This window comes from Chaetodon auriga, chromosome 14, assembly GCF_051107435.1.
Source record: "Chaetodon auriga isolate fChaAug3 chromosome 14, fChaAug3.hap1, whole genome shotgun sequence".
Classification (NCBI taxonomy): Eukaryota; Metazoa; Chordata; class Actinopteri; order Chaetodontiformes; family Chaetodontidae; genus Chaetodon; species Chaetodon auriga.
In genome coordinates this window covers 23,105,142-23,129,249 of record NC_135087.1, presented here as the reverse complement: position 1 = coordinate 23,129,249, position 24,108 = coordinate 23,105,142, and the positions used below count along the sequence as shown (strand labels likewise).

Here is a 24,108-nt window from a genome sequence, read left to right as displayed (position 1 = left end):
CGGTGGACATCCATCTCTCTAATGCATGGAAGCATCAGAGGGGCTGAAAGACAGGATTGTGTGACAGAAAGTTTCATACATTAATAGACACAACTGTGTGACATCAATGAAGGACACATGTATCCATAAAAAATGAAGCATAACAGCTATTTAACATGGATTAGAGGGCTGCAGACATAATTAGGTCATTACAAGTTAATTTCAAATATGCCTATAATCCTTCCACATATTCACTCATGAACTAATCTTAAATATATGTCAGGACAAGCACCTTCCTCATATTCATTGTAAAGTGATAAATATGTCAATTATGGCTTGTCAACTTTGGTATTGTAAAAATAAATAAATTAATAGTTTTTCATATTAACAGCAGAGTTGGCTGATATGATTCAGTAAGAAAGCTTTAATCACTGTATATTTGTGAGAGAGAGAGAAAAGAGACCAACAAATACACACAAATACCAGGATAAAACAGTGCCAATTACCACTGCTAAGAGCAGGTTAAGGTGCCAAGAAAGCAATATTGTAAACTTGAAGCAACAACAGTGCTTCTATTTGTCCCTGTTTGGAGTAACTCTACTCATGTTCTGATGAGCAAACTGAGAAAACATGCTGAACACATTCATGCTCCCCAGAGGATGAACTCTGCTCTAAGAATAGAAAATCATCGGAAGAATGTGTCTAATTGTTCCTGGGTGAATTGTTTACACCTCAAAGAAAAGAAGCCAGTATCTTTGTACAATTAATAAGAAACACCTGAGGACAGACTGTTTTGATAAATGGATCCCTGCATTTTCCAGCAGCAGTTGAAGCTACTGGACAAGTTGTTGGAGTTGTTGACAGTCGCCCTCGCAGTAAAAAAGGCTTGACCCCAGATAAGTAGACAAGAGTTGGAATGGGAATGTTTATTGGCCATGATAAATGTAAAACCACATGCACTAAAGTAATGCTGTTCAGTGTCCCCTCTGAGCTGTCCTGTGGAGTGGCCTCTGCTCTGTCATCAGGTTGTACGGTAACCTTACTTGGGCAGTTCAGATATAAAATGTGTTCAAACATCACATGACTTGATGCATCTAGATAGAAGCAAACTCATAGAAACCTGATCGAAAAGACCCATAACAGATAATAAAATTGGATGGCAAATAGGAGGAATCTGTTCAGAACAATGCTTTCGTTTAGCTTTGGTTTTTTTTTTGGGGCTCTGGGGATGACACTGTCTGGTTGGTTGGTCCACCACCACTTTTGGTCCGGGCTGAAATACAATATCTCGACAACTATTGGATAGATTTTCTTGAAAAACTGAAACCTAATGACTTTGGTGATCACCTCACTGTTCCTCAGTGCCATCATGAATGAGGGTGACCTTTGTAATGTAACGACTAGCAAATGTTACAATGCTAAATTAAGATGTGAACATACTCAACATTATGTTTAATAAACATCAGCATGTCAACATTGTCACTGTTAGCGTTTTAGCTGTATCAGTGTTAGTTACACATCAGTATTTAGCTCAGCGCACCATCCTAAATATCCTAAATAAAGCCTGTAAACTCTTAGTCATCCAATTCCAACCTCTGTTGCACCACACTTTTGGGTACATTTTGGTGTTCTCAAAATATATCATGGTTGGCTATCCAATCTACTACCCCAAAGAAGGTATCAGAAACAGGTGAATGTCAGCTGATGTGAACAGGCCATACAGACTCTGTCTTTCCCCTTCATTAGGTAAAATGAGTGCATGCTGCCTGAGGTCACTTTGACCACTCAGTGCTATAAATCACTCTGACCCTAAAGTGGTCCTCCAAATGAGAAAGTCAGCATTCTGGGACAAAGCCATAAAACTGAAAACCTTCAAGTCTGTCACACTGTCCGACCCGAGTAGTGCAGAGATATCTCCAACAACTGTGGCTGTCTTTGATGTGTGCGCACTTGTGTGAATGTGAAGATGCTGCATGTCTCTTTTGCACTGCACTCTGTATGAACAAGTAATCAGTCTCATTGAGTGTGATTCTGGTGAGCTCCATGGAGATAAGACTCAGATTGTGTTTTTCTGACCCCTGTGATAAGAGCCAGAGCATGCTAATAGTCCTCCAGCACCAGTTCTTGCTCTGTCATCAAGAAGACATTCAGGTCTTGTTTCAGCCAGGAGATAATTTCAGTTTCAATTTCATGTATCCCAAAGCTCTCTAAGATACTTAAAATCAATTTTGGGGAAACAATGTAAAGTGTATAAAAAGCCATCAAGAATATTTCCAGTAAAAACTTTAATGGTGCAGCACTATATCACAAGGTGTCGTAGAGTTTGAGTATTTTACTTGGCATAAGCGTCACATAATGAAGGGTTTGAATGAGCAGATGCAGAATATCTGTGTGATCCCGTGGAAAGTTGTTTCCTCTAACTTTTAAAGAACCAGAATGAAAGCAATAAGGGGGGAAATCACAAATGACAGTTTTTCAGAGAGGGAGATGAGAAGATCAGTGCCACTTAGCATACAGACTGGAAAAAGGAAGAAAGTGGAAAAAGCATTTCTCAAAATGTACATTTGTAACTATTTCTTTTATCATGTGTGTTGATGTGCCACTACAACTTGAAACTAAATCTGCAGTGTCTTTTCTTGTAAATAGGCCATATTATGTTCATTTTCAGGTTCATACTTTTATTTTAGGTGGTCATTAGAATAGGTTTACATGATTAAAAAACAAAGAAGACATCATTTTTCTCATACTGTCCTTTGCTCCAAATCTGCAATGGTTTCATTAAGTTTTAGGTCCAGTCCTTCTTTAGGCCCCACTCCCAGTGCCCACCCTGCAGAACAGGCTTTATGTGGGAGAAGCTGTGTGATAAATGCTGACACCATGTTAAACAGGCTAACCATGAAAACAGTAAAACAACATAAAACATGTCAAAACTTCCAGCTTCCTTTGAGCTGGTATCAGTCCATCCTTGAGCTGGTACTCTGGTAGTTGTGTGCCAGCACAAAGATGAAACCTCCAGACTGGTGGCTGCACAGATGTCAAGTCATATGACATTAGCAATATATCTGTTTTTAAGACATTTTACTTATTGTATTTCAAATATACTATTTCCAATGTCGTGAAAAGCTTTTCTTCTCTGTGGCTACTGTAGTGAGCATTTCTGGAGTGGTGTGTATAAAACTTTTAAGAAATACTCCTAAACTTCTAAATCAAAGGAGAATTTAGCTTGAAGTAAAAACAAAATGACTCTGGGGTCCAGTGAAAAAATATCTTACTCAATCACATGTCTAATAGTTTAAATGAATTCCAGATGTAAAATTATTTTTAATTTAGAATTTCTCTGTGTTGTTATCCATTGTCTTGTACATAAATATCAGGAAGAATCACATGTGAACGTCTCACTTTATTTATGCTGAATCCATCACATGTGTGTACATGTTGTACAGGTAGTTTGGGTATCAGGACAGAGTCTGTAGCTTTTAGAAATCTAAAATCACCCATTACCTAAATATCCAAAATCTGTAGCTGCTGCTTCCTCCGGTTATAACTCACTGAGGATATATCTGTGTGTACCACTGAAGTGTAAGAATAAGAACAAAATGACATCTTTCTCAGAAGTTTAATGCACTGAAGACTAAAGTTATATTCCGAGTGGTTATATTGTGCGTGTGTGTGTGTGTGGTTTAGTAAAATGTTGACGCTCATTATTGGATTCATAAATACATGACATGTGAATGGTGTTCATAGCGTTCTTCACAGTTTTGCCAGCAGCTAGTTGAAAGGGTTTTATATTTATGTTGTACAATGGGTGTTACAAAAAAAAAAACCTCAGCTGGGTTTTCAAGCATCTCCTTCAGTTTGATACATTGTTACAATACAGGACTGAAAACAGCATTGAAAGCAGCAGAGCTGAAAGTACTGCACAATGTTTGGGATAGAGATGGAGGTTTTAAAGTTTCTGGCAGGGAGCTTTAAGCCTGCAAGGCTTTGCTGAACAATGTTTAATAGTTTGGATAGAATGAATGTTTGATTCACTAGTGGATGTACTCTATGCAGTGACAATAAAGTTGAATCTAATGCAACATGATCTATGTTGAAAGTATGGAAATATGCATGAACATTCCTGTAAATGTTTTGGAATGGACCCCTAGGACTGCTGACTTAGAGTTACAATAAAATATTAATGTATCAGCTCATTACTTGGCCCTCTAATGTGGTGTAAAAAGTAGATTATTATTAACAGTAATGAGTGTGAAGGGATGTAGCACATATCAGTATCATACTAAACTACATACCACTGGCTAACGTGGAATCAGAAACAAGACGAATACTCAAGTTTTCAAGATATAGTAGGTCTACATAAAATGTACTTTTGAAACAAATAACCCCGTGTTGTTCAGTTTACAAAAGTCATTCAGTTATTCACATCATACTCGTGTGTTCCCACAAAGCATGAAGTGAATTTATGCATCAAGTTACCTTCATGAGTTTTGGGGGCTTTTGTGCATGTCAATATGTTTTTTGAACCTGTGACAATTTTTTTCCAAAAGAGGTCGATTTTTTTTTAGATTTCTTAGCAAGCAACACTTTGCTTTGCCTGCTCACTGATGCACAGAGCAGGCGAGGACATCGTCACTGGGAAAAAAATCAATCTAATGTTCGCTTGCTTGACTTATTTAATGTTAGGAAGTGGTAATCATGTCACACAAAGCTTTTTCTTTCATCATTTGATACCCATTACATTTACATGAAATCTCTCTAAGTGGACTTCCAGTGCAATGATTTGTTTTCATCTGAAGATATTGCAAACCACCATGCTGGCGCCCATGCCAATTAAAATTGAGTATCACTCCTACAATGTATTAAAGAGAGTTCAGTTTTGCTGTAAAAATTAGCCCGGGCCTAGCATCACAGGGATTTATTGAGAGAAACCACCTGGTGTGGAATTTCCACATTCCAGCACACATAATGGACCGAAAGCACTGTGGGGGAAAAAAGGCATGCTGAGGAAACAATAGTGCTGCATTGTTTTGTCCAGCATCACTGGAAGAGCCCCAGGCAGCTTCTGGCTACTTTCCAGTGAGGAAGTTTGAAGCAAATCCACCAAATTGAGCGTTTGCACAGGAGCTCCACTGAATACCAATACAGAACAAATAAACCAGTGTGTGTGCATGTGTGCAGACAAATTTGAGAAGCTGTTAGTTTTTTGTCTTGTATACCTTGGGAAACTGTGATGGGACATTACCTATATTTCCATTCATTTCCTGGAGACCATAACTATAACCATAACTACTACTTGTCTAACCCTAAGCCTTACCTTAACAGTGTGATTGTTGAACAGATTAACATCCCCACAACATGAATAATAGGCAGCCCTCCCAACCCCCCACCACACACACATTCTACAATGTTCACAGTGTATGTCATATTGAGGTTTTAAATGTTATAACATCAGCATTATGCATCAACCTAGTACTTGTTGAACATGTGCGGTAGCAATATGAGCTCTATTAATGAGCAGAATTGGATTGTGTTCAAGCAGTAGTTGGCCTCTTCATTTAATCTGACACAATCTCTTAATCCTCCCATTTCACTCTCATGTCATAGCATGGTTTATCTTTCAGTCTGTACTATTATATTATTATTATGCATACAACAGTACAAGAGGCTTTAAAGCGCCAGTCTTCCTTTGAGTACTCAATTTTGAAACTGGAGTCATTTGATTGTTTGTTTTTTTTTTTGTTTGTGTCCCAGACAGAGCAAGGGTGTGTGTGTGTGTGTGTGTGGTTGTGTGTGTGTGTGTGTGTGTGTGTGTGTGTGTGTGTGTGTGTGTGTGTGTGTGTGTGTGTGTGTGCCATCTGTCCAAAAGTATTGTCTGCCTGACAATAGGGTGTAGGGTCATCAAAGATTCACTGTGCTGAATGGGAGCATCACATCAACGCCCCAAAATTCTCTCTCTCATCCAGTTATGTCATTATGTTTGTGAGCTGCTCTAGCCTATAGGCTCTCATTCTAACAACAATGTGATGAAAGAGCTCAGGCTCTGGGACTAGTTAGGGTCAAAGGTCATCCTACCTCTATCTACACTTGGATTTTATGGTGGCAATAGCCAGAAGGTTTGTAGAGGTTCTTTCAGTTGTTGGCTGGACTCACTGCTTTCTACTACAAATATAATGTAGATTATATCAACTAATGAAGCAGTGAGTGAATAAAGCTGAATTATCCTTTAAAAGTTATTAGAAATTATGTTTATATACAACTAATTTACATTCACAATGACATTGTGCTTATAAACTTTATTGCAGCCTGGATTATGTTCTGGGTCAATGTTGAATGAAACACTACATTTCTATACTGTGCTGGAGTCACAGGGAGGTGGTCGGGGTGGATGGGTCAAGCTGCAGGAACTTGTAATGGGGGGATGGTGGATGTACAAAGTGCAGGACTGTGACAGTAGAATCCAGGATTCGTGTCCAGACTGTGGTTCCTAGCTAACACAAAATATTGCGATGACATTCCCAGAACAATAATGTTGGGTTTATATCAGAACTAAAAAACAATGTTCCAGAATGTTTTCGGAACCAAATTTTGCTAGCTGGGTTAGGTTTAAGAAATAGAAGCACTTTGGTGAAAGTCATAGACAGATTTTGATTGCTGCTGACTTTTTCCGTAATTAAAAAAAGTCATGATCTTTCCCATTAACCAAGTCCTGTCAGTGAAAATACATAACCATCAAAAAGTTGAGTAATACTGTAGTCACTTGCATATTTGGCGAAAGACAAATTACGTATGCAGTCAGTAAACATACGTTCAGTATCAGCTGAACTTATGTGAACCTGCCGACTTTCCAGATACGTTACTGTATAACATTTCCTCATTCTGTTAATACAAAACATAATTCAGTCGTAGTATATTTCCTTCTAAATGCATTTGCTGTTGCTAATGAGTTCTTTATCAACTTAATTTCTGGGAGATAGGGCTCGACTGAAAGAGCTGTTGCAAACAAGCCAGCCATTTATATTCACCTAAAACACACACACCATCCTTTTTCATCTATTTCTAGGATTTTTCTGCCATTAGCTTCTAACTTCTTGTTACCTTTACGCCTGCCCATAACCTGATAAATTGGCAGTGATCCAATCTATTTTCCAAACATAGTGGTATCAAAAATGCATTATGCATTTTACAAGACATAAAGTAAGATTCCTGAAGTCTTTATTGCTTAATATCCAACATCTGTTTAATGGTAAGAACCCTGAGCATCAATATATTTTTGGCAGATATATAGCTCAGGTATTCTCCTTTGAGACTGGTCTTCAGTTCAAGTCATTAATGGCTCTCTCTTCCAAATATGTTTGACTAACCGGGTTCTGTTAAAAGTAGGGATGTCCTAGACATATTTTTTGCTCCTGTTCCTCAGCAGTTCTGCTTCTGCAGTAAGGCTTACTTTGACAGTTTAATATAACATTAGGTAGAGTGTGTAATGTTTAGTTTAATATTTGTGTAGAGTGTCACGGTTTGGGGGTTTTAGTTATTTCCTGTTTTAAGTTTTACTCTCGTCATGTCATGTTTTGTTTCACTCCCTTGTACTTTTTGTTTTCTGTGTCACTTGTGTTTCATCAGTTAACACAGAACTAGCCAGTTCCCTGCCTGATCCTGACTTGGAGCCACCTTTCAGAAAGCCCTCCAGAGGGAGGCGTGGCTCCCGCTGATGTCGTGCTTCACACACAGCTGCCCAGCTTCTCGTCTTCACTGTTGCGGAGCACTGTCGAGTTTCCGCTGTCCAGCACCATGGGAGCCACCATGACTAGCAATCTGGAGGTCTCACTACCTGGCAATGAGGAGGTACTGCTGCCCAGTGCTGTGGAGGTTCTCCTGCTGAGCACTCCAGCTGCCATCACCAAGTCTGTCCCTCAGTCTGAGCCTGACAAATTGAATGATGTCTCCCCAATTCCTGACTTTTATGTCTCTTCAGCCTTTTGCTCCTGGCCACCAGCCTCCAGTGCAGTAACCCTGTTGCTAGCCTCCTCCTCAGTTCTGCAACTGCTGGTCATGACTCCGGCCAGCAGTGATGTCCAGCCAGCCTCCTAAGACATCCTGCCTACATTGTCAGCCTCCAGCCTGACCTCCAGAGGGATTCTTTCTTCACCACCTCTTGCCCAGCCCTCGGAGAGGTCCTGCCTTCACCACTGGTCTCGTCCATTTGCTCAGCTTCCAGGCTATCCACCAGAGCAACCCTGACCTCCTAGTCATTCTCTTGAACGGCTTTGGTTGCTCCTGCCCATCCTCCAGAGCGGCTCCGCCCATTGGAGCTGCCTCCTTGTTGCCCTCCAGACCTGCTCTCAGGTCCTCTTTTGAACTGCATTAAACATAATACCGAGCAGGTTCATTGTGGATCTGATGTGGCAGGAAGCTTTGGACAGGAGTCAGACAGGCATGTCCAGTGTGATCTCCATACTGAAGTTTAGATGACACACAGATTTAAATGTCATTAAAACCACTGAAGAAGCCAATATTAATCACCTTCTATTCTGCCTGTCAGAAGTGCTGGATTTCCCAAAACCTTTTCCACTTTGACAAAAAAAAAGGGGGAAATAAAATCTGAAAAAAACCTTTCTTTCTTTATATTTGAATATTGTCCGTCAATTAAGGAGCTTCACAAAGACCAGGTTCTCTTTTGGCCTGATCTCGTCGAAGTCATCCATGCCTTTATTAGATTACTGTTATTCATTACATTCAGGTTTGAGCCTAAAAGCTACCTCACACCATCAGCTGGTGGTCCGACTATATTGCTGAATTGCTGCTCCCCTGTGAGCCAGGGCACAGTCTCAGATCCTCAGCCAGGCTTTTGCAATGAACACCCCTCAGCTCTGGACCCCCTGCCCAAGGATCTGTGGCTTGCAGAATCAGTGATGTCTTTTAACACACTTCTCAAAACATATCTCTTCAACAAAACCTTTTATTCATTCTAGCATGCCATCTGATTGCCAGTATGTCTTATCTGTTCTTTTATTTTTAGTATTTATCTGTATTGTTTATTTCTCTCAGTCCTGATATGTCTTACTCCTATTTCAATTATGTAAAGCACTTTGTAAATCTTTTAAAAAGCACTCTACAAATAAAGTTTATTATTATTAGCATTGAAGACACGATAAGCATGTTAAACAGAACATGATGCTGTGATGTTGTTGCACCAAGCACAGACATAAAGACCATTAACAAGGGAGTCATTAATGTCAGCAGCCGTTTCAATGTTTGAATATTTTGAATAAAATGAAGATGATTATTCAAATTGTCTTTCACTGGCACACATCTTTTACATTGCTTGTAGATAGGCTGTGTAATATCCCTAGGCTCACCTTTGGCAGTTGGTTAAAACCCATAATATCCAATCCAAATACCAGATGTGAAAATTTTCTGTTCCACTAAGAATAAGTCATCCATGCTGGCATTTTACTGGTGTTCTGTGATGTAAGCACAGCTGCTGTGTGATTCAAATGATCTCATAATATTACAGAACTTTGCCTCAGCCTTGCCATCTGGGAAAATAGGTAATTCTAATACTGAAACTTTGCAGATGTTAACCCTGTTGTTACTACCAAGTTCAGAATGTTACCATGCTGAAGTTCAGAGCTGTCCAGTAAAGTCACAAGCTTTATAGCTTTGGAGTCATTGTTGATGTGAATATTCATGTCTCCATTCAGGATTAATCTGTCAAATCTAGTGTATGAAGTGTGATCGGGTCTGAGAATTCCTGCAAACAGCATTGATGAGCACTGATAAGTCTGCTTTGAGCTCAAGACTTAAATTAGTTTTCATTACTCATCCTTATTCTTCTTTATTGTATATATTTTATGTTTATGTGCATTTTTAAACTGCTGCTGCAACAAAATAATTTCCCAAATTGGGATCAATAAAGTAAAAGTCTAAGTGTAAGTCAGAGTTTATACTGAAATGTTGCTGTGTTAGTAACAAAAGTCCATGCTCAAACGTCTGGCCTTGGTTGTTTTTTACAGTCTATTTTTGGTATCCTGAAATGTGTCTTCCAGCATTACACTATTAATGGAAAAATTGGACACTTTTTATGCGGATATCCAATGCAAGTGAGACAAGGAGGAAGATTTGTTTTTGAGCTTCATGCACAGCACCGGATACCCAGAGGTGGAGACTACAAATCCAAGATGGAACAGCTTGTTTGTTCTGAGAAACAATGACATCACTGGTTCACAGAAGTACAACAGATTTTAAACCTTCTGTTGTCTGTCACATTCTGTCCCTAATTAAGATATAATAGAGACTTTAAACTTAAATATGAAATGCAGACAAAATCAAGTCATGTTGAGGTTAAAAACTAGCCTGCAACCAAAGGGGTCTGGTCACAGGACCAGTTTGGAAAATGCGAGCAAGGAAAGTAAAGTTCAGCTGCAGCCCCTCCGTTTATTCGCACATTCCTCAGCAACTAGTTTCAAGGTGTCCTTGAGCCAAATACTGAATGCTCAATGGCTCCAGTGGGGCTATCAACAGCAATGTGGATGTGTAGCAGGTTGCTGACAATGATCAACTTCCTCCATGCAAATGAACTCTAAAAAATCCAAACATGCCTAATAAGTGATTCATCTGAGATGTTTGTGAAATTGTAGATGGCAGATCATTGAAAGGAAGAGACAGAGGGTGTACTGATGCATGCTGACGGACTGTAATTCAAGGATGTCCTGTGTCCTTTGCTTTGGTTTTGTCAGCATTGTTGTGTGCGTGTGTGTGTGTGTGTGTGTGTGTGTGTGTGTGTGTGTGTGTGTGTGTGTGAGTGAGATTTACCCTGAGGGAGGTCAGCACTGTCACAGTGACTTTGACTGCATCACCCTGGTAATTATTACCTTCTGGCGAGCTGAACTGTACAGACATAGTTGTGTCTGTGTGTATGTGAGGATGAGCTTTACCCTTCCTTTCTGGTGGAACAAAGGTGTCACCATGGTGACACATGCTGTATGGCTAACCCGCTGCACAGCATGTTGAGTCCCGAGGATCATATCAAAACACCAAAATGATTGAGATCACCTCTGTGTTCTTACCAACTATTCAATGACGATCTTCATCTATGTTTTGCTCCGACATGATCGAAACAGAACTGGCGTTCTGGGTAAAAGCTTAATAAAATCATCATGCATCATGATTGAAATCCTGCGTGGCAATAGTAATTTATCAGTATCAAAGATACTTTGTAACATGACCAGTTGCCCACAGCCAACTCTGTCTCCCAGAAATGATGTTCATGAATAGCTAGATTTCTTCCCAGTAATGTTGTGGTGGCAAATGTAATAAATGGCTTTGCCGATATAATCAGAAAAAGTTTCATAATGCCGTACTCACCACAAGCAGGTTTTGTATGAAAGATCAGATGTTTTGGAAGAAAACAAATGAAATGCATTTTACTGTTATGTTCAATTTTGTGACTCGCTAGAAATGTTTACATTTCCTTATGATGTTGACAGGGAACAAAACGTTACCTTCAAAAAGATATTTTCTGCTGAAAATTAGTTGTATAGAAACATCATTTATAGGAGACAGAATTGCCACAGTGGTTATAAACAAAGAACAGAATATCTTTGTTTTGTGAATAGCATAAAGAGACTGCAACTTGCATTTTGTTGTACAACCTTGTGTTATAGAATGACAAAAACATGTACCTTGTCGCTTGTATCTGATAGATACCCTGAGTTTAGATATTGTAATTGCTATTCGTAGAAAAAAGAATCAGATTGGTGAATCCCTGTTTGTGATTTTTTTAATAATTCACCTGCAATACAGCCGTGCTGTAGTGCACTTTAATGTAATTACTGTAGCATGTGAATTGGTGTTAGTACTATTGATCTAGCTGTCTGTTCAAAAGTTGTGATGCATTAAACTCTGGATGCCGTCTACAGCAGTGAGTGGAGCGGTTGGATTCCTGTGAGATCAGTAGGGATGTCGTGCTAATATAATGCATCACCTCTTCATTCATCACTCTGTTTCTGTTTTACTCTTCTGATCGTCTCATGCTGCTTGAATTAGACACAGAATAACTGCTCACACTGAAAGAATCAGGATGGCAGGTTCAAATTACTTCCACAATGAGAGAGATAGAGAGAGAGAGAGAGAGAGAGAGAGAGAGCGAGAGAGAGAGAGAGAGAGAGAGAGAGAGAGAGAGAGAGAGAGGATCGGTGTGGAACAATGTGTTCACTCTTTCCTTTAGCATCTCCACTAACCTTCTGCTACAGCTCAGCTGCACGTCATGGAAATGAGCAAGTCAAACACACTTGTGTGTGCGCGCACATGTGTGCATGTGTGTGTTTGTGTTCATTATAGTTGAAATCATTCCTGGCTCTGACACATTGCTGAGACCCTGAGCAGCTTTGCTTTAACAGTTATCAGCAAAATTATTGTGCTCTCCTCACTCACCACAAAGGAAAGAAAGGGTCACAATTATCTAAATATTAGAAGGTCAGCAAATTATAATTAGTGTGACAACTGGCTGCTCTCACATCATTGTTGTCTTTGCTGTCTATTTTTAGAAGACAACAAGACAAAACACTGACAAAACAGCAGGAAGAAGATAAGGACAGTAAGAACAGTGAATGCAGTAAATGCAGGCCATTTATTAGAGTGTCACAGGGACAGAAGAACTGGGTTATGTTAGCTGACGTGTGTGTGTGTGTGTGTGTGTGTGTGTTTTGTGTGTGTGCATTCTAAACAGTCGATCTATGGGGCAGATGGATGAAAGAAAGAAAGCTAAGAAAAGTGTTGAAAGGGAAATAAGTTCAAAAAGATGAAATTGAAGACAAAAACAGCTAAAAATGTACATTAATGCTTCTCCTGAATTTTGCTGCTTCCAGTGCTGCTGTTACTACTACTGCCAGTAAAAATAATGCAAATATTGCTAACATAATAATGATAAAGTCAGAGGGAGTGCAGTGCCATCCACTGGTAGTGAAGCAGGATTGGGGCTCTGTCAGGGAACTCCAGAACAGATCAACATAGTTTATTGTTTCCAAAGCTACAAAATTCGAAGGTTTAGCTCAGTATTTTTTGATATTAGGTTAAGGTTTAGGTCTGGTTTTCACTTGCTTTCATGTAAAATATAATGTGCTTACGTTACATTCTTGCATTGAATTTTCAGCAGTGCTTGCAGCATGGCTTTAAGGATTGCAATTTGGCACAAACATTCATGGTCCCCCAGAGGATTAATCCTAAGAACTCTGCTGATTCCCTGACTTTCCATCTAGCTCCACGAACAGGTCAAATTTTCCCCATTTTCAAGGTGGATGGCACCAGTTTTGATTGATTTTGGTGATCAGCTTACTTTACATCTGCCACCATCATCAGGTTAAAAGTTCAGTGCTGAGTTTTTATGGATGTTAGGCAAGTCTAATTTCTTTGCTTTCTTTTGTATTTCCTCATTCAGATGCATCAGCCAGCTACATTAGACAGCTGGAGAACCAGGTGAGGATGCTGGAGGATGAAAACAAGCAGCTGCTGTCACAGGTAACTACTGCCTCTGTCAGCTGATGCACGCTTCACTTTACACAGTGCATACAGTGGATCAGGGAATGGATGCAGCCCTCTATGTCACACACTGGAAAATGGTATGGTAACACCGGTCTGGTCATTTGTGAGTGCATGATGATGAGTGCAGGATATTGTTTGAAGTCTGGTCAGCGTATTGATGTTAGGACAATTGTCAGACAGACAGGTCTGTCATCTTTGTGAACATCGATGTTATCATTAACCTGATGAAGGCAGTTACCTAAAATGTTGGTGCGTAAGGTTTGTTATTAATGACATTTTAATGTCAGCTCTCTTTGATTGAGCTTTTGTATGCACACATACAAAATATTTTGTACATGCAACAACTTTTTGACTAAAACACATAAAATATTAAAATGTAGATTCAGAGAGATGGAATACATTTTTAACATTCAGTAACAACACAGTGGTTTCCCAGTAAAGTCCTGCCACTGCTGTCACACATAGAATATGAATGTGAAGCACACATACTTGTCTCAATACCAATCCAGCTGATCCATGTTCAGTGATTCACTTATTTATTTCCATTAAATCAAGGTTGACTTCTGTTCATTGTTTTAAATGATTATTTTAATCATCATATGTTTTAACAGTCTCTCTCTCTCTCTCTCTCTCTCTCTCTCTCTCTCTCTCTCTCTCTCTCTCTCTCTCCCAGATAAATGGAGAGGAAGTGATGAAACTGAGGAATGGTTTGTCTCTTTATCATTCAGAAGCTCAGCTCTCACAGTTCCAGGACAACATGCACAACGTATGTACGCGATTACGCTGACAACAGCGTGCGTGTGTCTCTGTGTGTGTATTTGTGTGTGTGACTCTGACTCATAACAATACAAGCAATAAGAGCTCAGCCTCAGTATATTAAAAGCTCATATCTGCTCTTGTTTATCTGGTTTTGCTTGTCTCTCCTTTCCTACTCCCCACATTTCCTCCTGCTCTCCCTCCATCTTTCAGTCTCTGTATGTCTCTTGCAAAACAGTAACAACAAAATCAGGCAAGAGTTGATTAACTATTGCTCTCATTTCCACGAGTGACAACAACCAATATAAGTCCCAGTTGACATGACCAGACTCTGGTCATATAAATCTGAAAGTTTATCTTAGTTTTAAAATGCCTTCACACTAAGGTGAGTAAGAGGCAGTAAAAGTGAAATTGTTGCCATGTGCAGCTTGTTTCAGTACCTGCGTTTGTGTGTATTTGACTTATAACCAGAATAATAATCTCATACAACCACCTCTGTCAAATTAGTACATTTCACTTTGTCCAACAGTGGACTTGCATCTTTATTTTGTACACGTTCGCCCATAAAGGTTACCATAAAGCAGTGGTTCTCAACCTTTTTTGGATGAACGCCCCTCTACTCAATGCCTACACCTCTTGCCGCCCCCCATCAATGAGAAAGTTGGAACCCCTGTATATTGATATTTACGATTGAAATTGTGTATTTCACTGGCCTATTTCAGATGTATCTGGATTCATAGCCACTGCAGCCATTGAACACAGTTTGATAATTATTTGAATTCCTCCATCAAATAATACTGTAAATGTTTTGTTAAATGTAAAAGTGATGAAGGTTACGCTTTTTTATTGGTTGGACCTATTTATTATCAAATTCCAACATTAATTTGACTCCTTCATTGATCCAACTTGACGAACACACCACTCAGAGAAAACTGTCCAGAGAAAACACTTGTCAGAGAATACTGTTCGGAGAAAACACTGTTCAGAGAAAACAGCATTCAGAGGAAACACAAGAGAAATGGCACACATGGAAGACGCAGAATTCTGGGCAATGGAGCCTCAACGACCACTTGATTTCTATCTCAGCTACCTGGAGGAACAGGTGAGGCTCCAGCTGAAGGACAGCGAGGCGATCATCATCCAAAGTCCTGATAGACGTTCGGGAGGACTTGCTGGATACTTTCCTCCATGACCTCCCAGAACGGAGAGCGGGCAACTGGAGCCAGGAGAAAGAGCTCATGCAGTGGGAGATCAGCAGCCTGAAAGTCCAGCTGCTGGAGGCCACGCTTCCATGTGACCACGCTGCACAGCAGGAAATGGAGAGGCTGAGAGGTATCGGAATGAAAAATCAAGAAAACATGGATCGGCTGACTGGCGACGCCAGGGACCTTTCATTCAAACTGCAGAACATGATGGAAGCCAACGCCAGCCTTGAAAACGAGATCAAGGCATTGAAGTTGGAGCTCCTTGCTGAAAAGCAGTCCCATGCAGCGGCTGAAGACAAACTTGAGACGAGCACTCGGAGTCTGAAGGCGCAGCTTTCAGACAAAGACACTGCACAGCTTGAGGCTGATGATCTCGATCAACTGACCAAGGCCATTTCAGTCAAACTGGAGCACATGAGGGAAGTGAAGGACAGCCTTGAAAACGAGCTTAAGGCAGCGAAGGTGGAGCTCCTTGCTGGAAAGCACACGAAGGAAGCAAACGCCAGCCTTGAAAAGCAGATCGAAGGGTTGAAGGTGGAGCTCCTTACCGAAAAGCAGTTCCGTGCAGCGGCTGAAGACAAACTTGAGATGAGCACTCGGAGTCTGGAGGCGTAGCTTTCAGACAAAGACGCTGCACAGCTTGAGGCTCTCTTGAGAGTAGAACAGCTGCAGAAAGAGCTGATAGTTGAGAGTGCTGAAGCTCAGAAGCTCCAGAAGAAAGTGAGCAACGTGGAGAAAGCTCTGCAAAAAGAGACTGAAAAGGCAGTGGAGAGCATGGTAAGATGCCAGGCTTCCCATCGAGTACAGCTGGACAAACACAGGACGGAGGCCAAAAAGATCAGAGCAGCTCTGGAAAACACAAAGAGTCTGCTGGAGGCTGAATGCCACCGCTTACAGCAGGGGAATACTTCCTGTCTGGCTCAAGTGGATGCGCAGAAATGTGAGAATAATAAGCTCATGGCTGCTCTGCAGACTGTGCAACAGGGGTGGCAGAAGGAGAAGGAATTCCTCCTTCAGACCATCACTGACCTCAAGCAGACGATGCAAGACAAAGGACAGCAGTGGGAGTCGATGGAGAGATCCATGAGGTCACGAGTGGAAGAACTCCAGAGCCAGGTCACCAAGGAGAAGGAGAAGAAGAAGAAGAAGCAGAAGTGGTGGAGAATCTTCAAACAGCTGGCTCCAGAAGCTCAGAAGGAGTGAGACTGAAATACCTTCACTTTCTGCAGCAACACAATCAGCTGCACTAATAATTACTAAAATGAATCAAGACAAAAATAAAAAAAAAACACAAAAAAACAACAAAAATTGGATTAAAGAAAATAAAAAGAAGAAAAACCAAATCAAAATAAGCAGAAATAATGTTAGTTTGTTTGTTTGTTTGTAGGTCGGTTGATGAATTTTTAATTGTAAAACGTTGGTGTAATGTTCAAAGCTTTGTTTGATCGAGATATGAAGGTGGTTTAAGAGTTTAAGGCCAAGCGGCTTCATTTGGTGTCACAGCAGAGAGAAAAGAGCACAAAGCTGCTCGAAGGATTCAACTTCCTTCACACACACTGTCAGTCTCTACAAACACGACACGCTGGCGGCTGTGCTCCGTTCTTGTTTTCTAATTCACATGCAGGGTTGGATTCAGTTCCTTCAGTGCTTTAACACTGGAACCATCATTAGTCAGCTCTGAATGCAAAATACACATGTAGAGCACCATTTTACAAAGTTAAAGGGAAATCTTCAACTTCTGAGTGTGACATACAGAATATTAACAAAATCCAACTTTAGAACTCACATACAGGAAATGAAATCTGTGCAAAACACAGGAGCAAGATTCAGATTGATGTGGGATTTTTCATGAGGGCTTTTAACAGGTAGGCTTAAAGGCAGAAGATCTGAAATGGAAATGAACTATTTTAATGTAGTTTATATGCTGATTTAGTCTTAGTTACATTTACAAGAGTTCTGAGGAAAAATACATACGCAATTATAAAAGGTGAGAAGTCTGATTTGGACTTAATCTGTACATGATGACCAACTGAAGACATAATATGTGACAATAAAACTTCTAATAACAGATTAATATTTCAGTTTTACCCTGCTTTTTTCTGGATTGATCCAGCAACTTTACCTTGAAAATTCCCTGTAAACAGAAAGGTGGGCTTTATGGAGACACTTACCGCATATTTTTCAAGCAAACAAAATACTAATACTACTTATACAGATGAAGACGTCTCAAAAAATCAGTGGTTTAAATCAGTTGTTCTCAACCTTTTTTGGATAAACGCCCCTGTACTTAAGGCCTACACCTCTTGCCGCCCAACGAGAAAGCAGTTGGATCCCCTGTATATTGATATTTCACTGGCCTATTTGAGATGTATCTGTATTCATAACCACTGTATCCCTGTCATTAAACACAGTTTAATAATTATTATAATTCAATCAAATAATACTGTAAATGTATAGTTAGGTTGTTTTGTTTTGTAAAATTAATGAAGGTTACGCTTTTTTATTGGTTGCACACATATTTATTATCAAATTCCAACATTAATAAGGCTCCTTTACTGATCTAACTTGAGGAACCAATCACAGTTCAAAATAATATGGGTGTGGGAAAAAAAGAGACCAGAAACTGAAAACGCATGCGGCTCTTGAGTGAGAAGCAGCTGAGCTGCACTGCTCATGTGGGCAGTGTGGCAGCTCTGACCTGTTAAGACAAGCAGCAAAATAAAAAGCGACAGGTTCCGCCACGCACACACGCTGCAGACGCGTCCGCCATGTTCCAGGCCTACTCCTGCTGTACATTCGTAAACATGGTACGCTATCACTGCTCACATCATTCAAATCTAAGGAAAATGTGAGCTCTCCTCAGCAGACATCCTACCCCACCTATTGATAGGTCTGGCTGCTTTATACCCTCCTGCTTTACTGCAAACACAGCAGATTTACAGCACTTCCTGTCTCCATGGGAACACATAGCAGTGCTGCTGCCTCCTCTCAAAGCTTCTCCTGTTATTCCTCCTCTGTTCTTTTCCCTTTTCTTTTAATGCTGGGTGTATACCTCTACATTCTCTGCTGTCTGTTTACTTGGTGATTATAATGATTGTGGTCAGACGGTGCCACTTGCCTTCCCAGGGTGCTGCTCGGACCCCCAGCGGTGAACTCTCCCCCACAGAGCTCTGCCTCCCCTCAGGGCAGAAACCAGAAGCTGTAGTCCATGCAATGAAGGTAGGCCACAAGCAAGCCGGTGTGATCAGTGTAAGACTGTGTAGATGTCTGCTATTAAACAGGCGGTTTGGGCAAAAGAAAACCACCTATGTGCTCAAACTTATTATGCCTAAAAGAAGCATCACTTCCATCATTTTCTGCTTTCATTGAGGTGCTTCAGCTGATCTCTTCAGTCAGTTAAAGTTGTCCATTCTGGATCTAAGTTTGGTTTTATCAAGTGCTTGAATACTTAAGGAGGAGAACAGAACAATGATGTGGAAGATGGAGAAGAGTGTGTGTCAGTGGGCACACTTGACAGCAGCTGCTATTTTGGGGCCCTTTAAACATTAATGGTGTCAGGGAGGATGTAAAGAGAGCTTCTCTTCTAAAGGCTGCTGTGATCAACCACTGGAGTCCAGCAATGTCGTGGGAGGCAAAACTATGCACAAAAACAAAAGTTGTAAAGTTGTGAAAGTTTTATATGAGGACAAAGTAAGCTGTCAGACTGACACGCATTGGAGAGCTCATTCAAAGCTTGACAATGATGTCAAGCCTGCATGGAGAACACTATAAAAACCACTGTTAACCAAAGGGTTGGAGATTTGCAGTGGAGATTCTGCACAGTTTTTGTGGCTGTCAAAGATTTTGTTTCTGTTATTAACCCAAATCTAAATGATAACTGTCCTTTATGCTCGCAGAGAGAAAGAGTTTCTCCCTGCTCTCTGTGGCAGACTGTATTCCCTTTTTGTTGCTACGGCAAATGTTCAGGATGTCTGGAGAAACGTTCTGTAAACACATGTTCATCCCAGACACAGATACAGCCAAAGGACAGGGAAATGTCAGTTCATTTCATTTTGTTTTAGGTCAAGCAAACATTACTTAAGTAGAAGAAATAAAATGGAAGATTGTTTGGATTTTGATGTAAAATTTGTTATTTGTTAGGATGTTGAAGGCCAGATTGAATGTTGATTACAGTTTTTACAGAATGGCCAACAATGTGAAAGAGTTCAAAAGCTATGGTGCCTTAAAATGTTTTATATTCTGTAGCTTACTTTTTTAGTATTGTGCAAATTCAGCTGATCCATGTGCAGTGATTCACTTGCATTTATTACCAGTAAATCAAGGGTGACTTCTTTCTGTTTTAATAGTCTCTCTCTGTGTCTGTATGTGTGTGTGTGTGTGTGTGTGTGTGTAGGTGCTGGAGGTCCGTGAGAGGGTGGACAGACAGAGCTTACAGGAATATGATGATGATCTTAATGACAAAGAGAAGGCCATCGTCAGAGAGATGTGCAATGTAGGTTTCAATGTGATGTTTCTTTCATTCTTTCTGATAGAAATGCACCCACACACAATCTTACAGGGTCCCAGTCAGTCCATAAATGTCAGATTTTAATCCGCTTCCAAGTCAAATGTGTAGTTTGTTCAGAGTTAGACTGTGATCCAAATATCCTGCAGGAAATTCCTGGAGAAAATCCTGCTGGCCAAATAAAATTATTGAACACATATGTCACACTAACTGCTGTGTTGACTGGAACTGCTTCTCTTGAGGCGTCTGATGTCAGATGGTAGTGATGATAATGATGCTTTTGTTCGCTCTTCATGTCCTGAAGCCTCTCACCAAATGTCTGAAGGAGTTTTCACATTCAGCAGCATATTCAGAAGTCACAGCAGCTTTTGTTCTCACAGAGCAGGAAAATGCTCAGTGTTTCCTCTTTCCAGTTGCCAAAGCTTTAATTTCACTTCAAATGATTTCACATTTGAAAGCAGAGAGCTGAGAAGCTGGCTGGAGCTTGAGGTTCAGCTCTGACAGGTTCTTGTTAATGTCCACCATGAAGGCCATATCACACAGACACACTGCTATCACTGAGTTTCCACGTCAGGGTTTCCTTCACCTCTATGAATCATTCCAGACAAACTGACACTTTGGTGTTGCTTTTTTGTATTCATGAATTGCCTTAGGCTGGATTAAATGATCTTGCAGGCTGTATAAAGCATGGAGGCCGGAGGCTCCCCACCATTTAATGTTTAGTAACTGTTAGCTTAGCTCACTCCACTTTCCAAGTAGCCTGCCAAACACTGAGTAGTTCCTGTTCTAGCTGCGTTCAGCTGGAGAGAAGCAATGTGAGAAAAAGATGGAGCGTCTGGTCAGGCCTAGAGAGAGGACTGTGTGTCCAAAGTGTCCACTTCAACAATGAGCAGATACTGAAAGTGAGTGAGGGACGTGTTGAAAGCCATTTTCCATTCGCCTCCCTCCCTGATCCTGACCAGATGGGATGCATTCTGGAGATCCAGTTCTGTGAGGACTGTGGGGCAAAGAGAGAGCTAAATGCTTTGTGAGACCCTCACACAGACACATACATTATGAGTCTCAGCTGGAATGGTGGTCAAATCTGGGGGGTCAGGATTGGGAGGGGCAACCGTGACATCTGCTGGGGGTAGAGGGGATTGCAGGCAGGACGAACAGCAGCATGAACTCCAACTGACAACCTTCCCAGTCTGCCAGGGCCTCTCCCTCATTCCACCTGCTCCTGCTGTTTAGCCCTCCCATGTGTTTCTTATTTGTTCTCTCTCTCTCTCTCTCAAACTTTGATTTCATCTGATGTCACTGTCGCTGACACTGTAATGGCACTGTCTTGTTCCTCCCTCTCAGGTGGTTTGGAGAAAGCTGGGTGATGTTGCCAGCTGCAATTCTTCAGTGCGACAGCAGCTCTCAGGCAACCAGTTTAAAGGACCTTTATAGATGAAGCTGCCAGTGGTCCAGCAAACTTGCACAACTATTTTGGACTGGAAGCTTTTATGCACGGTGTTTCTCTCTTGGCTGCACAACGTCTTCAGTCTAAACTATATTGAGCCCTGATGGATGTACAGCTCAGTCTAACAGGACTTAGCAGTGAAATGCCAACACTGGGGGACTCTGGCAGTCACAACTTTGGTGCAAATGGACACACAATAGACAATCTCATCATCTGGGTCACAGCCATAGACTGTATGGAGCTGTTAAAAGCCTGCATTTGGGTGTGGAGGTTGAAAATACAAATGAGAGAAATGTGACTGAAGCCTGGTTGGAGCTTAAACACAAGCAGCAGTCACCATGTGATGGAACAAACACAACCAGAAAGGCTCTCTTTAAGTCTTAATGTCTTAATATTATGTACACACACATAGAAAATGAAACTTGATATTAGAAATACTGTATACATTTGTGTTGAAGCCTTTGCTTTGTATTTGAAGTCAGACGGTTTTCATATTCAGTTCAGTGAAAGTTTCAAGTTTTCATAGAAGCAGTGACGCTCAAGGCACTCATGCAACGCCTTCCCCACTCAGCTGTGCCACTTGGAGACTGAGAAGATAGCATTATGGTGGAGGGGTGTGCTTCAGTGGCCGTGCATCCACACAGCGACCAGTTGCCTCTGCAGGAGCTTCTGTTTACAGTGAAGAAAAGGATGCTGTGGGTTTCAACAGTCCATGAGTTCATCTCAGATCTTTTATGTGCGACTTTGTTTTTCTGGTCTGCCATCTTGAAGGCCGTCACAGAGCTCTCATTTCTGCTCTGTGGAGGACGCTGCTGATGATCGGGCTGATCTGATACATCACATCACTGGAGTTTTGTACCAGAGTGAAGAAAGATAAGAAACAAGTGTATCATGCCCCAGATCTGATGTTTTATTTTTGGATGTTTTCATGATCTGTTATTTCCACCATCAACTTTTACTGTGTAAAGTCAGAGAGTAGGAGAGTCTGTCAGTCAGCACAAAACACTGTTTACGTCATTTTTCATCTGTTCCATGAAGTCACATGTGAGTCTGATGAGCGTCAGGTTTGATATGGTTACATCATTTCAATTTCCCTGAAATATAACAAAATAAATGATTTCCAGTGTTCAAAGGACACAATCATATTCTGGGTTATTAAATAATGATTTTAGAATCAGAGTATTAATAAATCCAGAGGCAAATAATGAATAAATAACATAAAGACGTTCTGCTCGTAGAAATGGTTCCTGTGCCTCTGAGCAGGACTCAGCACACAGAATAAAACCACAGAATGAAGGTTGTTCTTCATGTTCAGGTGTTTGTTAAACAGGCCGCAGAGAGAAAACACTGCTGCTCTTCTCTGATCACTGTGTGCCTTTATTGTAATTAGTACAGTACACATGTGTGCAGACATAAATTCATTAAAAGTCTCTTCGGCTGTAAATGCAAACTGACTGTGATCCGCTGTCGTGCAAAACAAAAGTCTCGTCATGTGATACTTCAGAGGACAGGACACCTCATATCTCTGAAAACATATTTCCATGTTTCTTCTCTCCTTGCTTGGTTTCTCTTTGCTTCTCTCCATGCATCCAAGACGCAAATGAGGGAAACATGGATGCAATTTAAGAGAAGGTATACTGATCTAAAATTACACAAAGTATTAGAACTGTTGCTGTTGTGAAAATGGTGATGCTGAAGCCCTTTGATCATTATCACTGTGATCACGTTGGCCCTGTGTTGTGTGGCAATACGTATATACAGTATATTAGGCATTACAGCAGGAGTGTGTAAGAAAGATTACAAAATACAGGCAACCTTCTGGTGAACGTGATTTGACATTTAGTATCTACTGCTTGCAAATTGTAATTCAGAGAAAAATGTAGGTTTTGAAAATGAAGGCTTTGTCATATCCGTCACGTGAATAATCAGTCAGCTTAACAAAGGATAGATTTCTAAAGACATCTGAGCACCAAAATAACAGAATGTCATTAAGAAACTTCCCGTTTCCACAGAGCAATTTCCCTTCAGTGTGACAGCAGACAGCCTCAGAGTGTCAGACAACATCAGCGTATTCTGGCATTAAATATGTTCCCTCTGAATTCAGACTGATATGAGAAGAAATCCTCCTGTTTCCACACACCAAGTGCAGTCAGACTGACAGCACACACCTCAGGAGTGTCACTCAGAAAATATCTGCAAAAAAACAAGTAATGAAAGTAGTTTGCTCCAACCTTGTTAATTTTAGTGGTTAAACATCTACAATCCAATCACGTGTGTGTCATCTACTGTTTACACACCCCCCTACATTACTGCCTCAGAGGGGGTTTTGGTGCCTGATGCAGTAATTCACTGGAGGATTTGTTTACATTTGCAGATCTTTCAATTAGTCACCAAAACATGTTTAGTATCCATGTAGTGCTCTCTTAATTCATCATGAATCAACATGAAGTAATTAGCAGGCGCTGAATGAAATGTGGGCCTTCGGTCTGTCAGGCCGTGCCTGTAACAACAGTTCTCACGTGGTGTCAAGCACTGTCCAGAAACTGTCCCTCGAGGACAGTTTTGTTTATTATATTCTAAGATGATTTCAATGTTCTGCTTCACTGATGTGACAAGCTTCATGCTGTTGATGTTTCCCAGGTCAGCGCTGCAGTGGATGATCAAGACAGTCAGTGCTG

At 40.7% G+C, this 24,108-nt stretch overlaps 1 protein-coding gene across 1 annotated transcript in view; it reads left to right on the top strand.

The window, feature by feature from the left end:
- ccdc85ca (coiled-coil domain containing 85C, a) overlaps window positions 1–22,570 on the top strand; it is a 33,024-nt gene extending 10,454 nt beyond the window's left edge. Inside the window, exons 2-6 of the mRNA XM_076748872.1 lie at window positions 13,415–13,494; window positions 14,192–14,284; window positions 18,606–18,698; window positions 19,873–19,971; window positions 21,328–22,570. Of these exons, the coding sequence (XP_076604987.1) occupies window positions 13,415–13,494; window positions 14,192–14,284; window positions 18,606–18,698; window positions 19,873–19,971; window positions 21,328–21,417 (455 nt within the window). The 3' untranslated portion in view covers window positions 21,418–22,570. The remainder of the gene's footprint in view (window positions 1–13,414; window positions 13,495–14,191; window positions 14,285–18,605; window positions 18,699–19,872; window positions 19,972–21,327) is intronic.
- The last annotated feature ends 1,538 nt before the right edge of the window (window positions 22,571–24,108 follow it).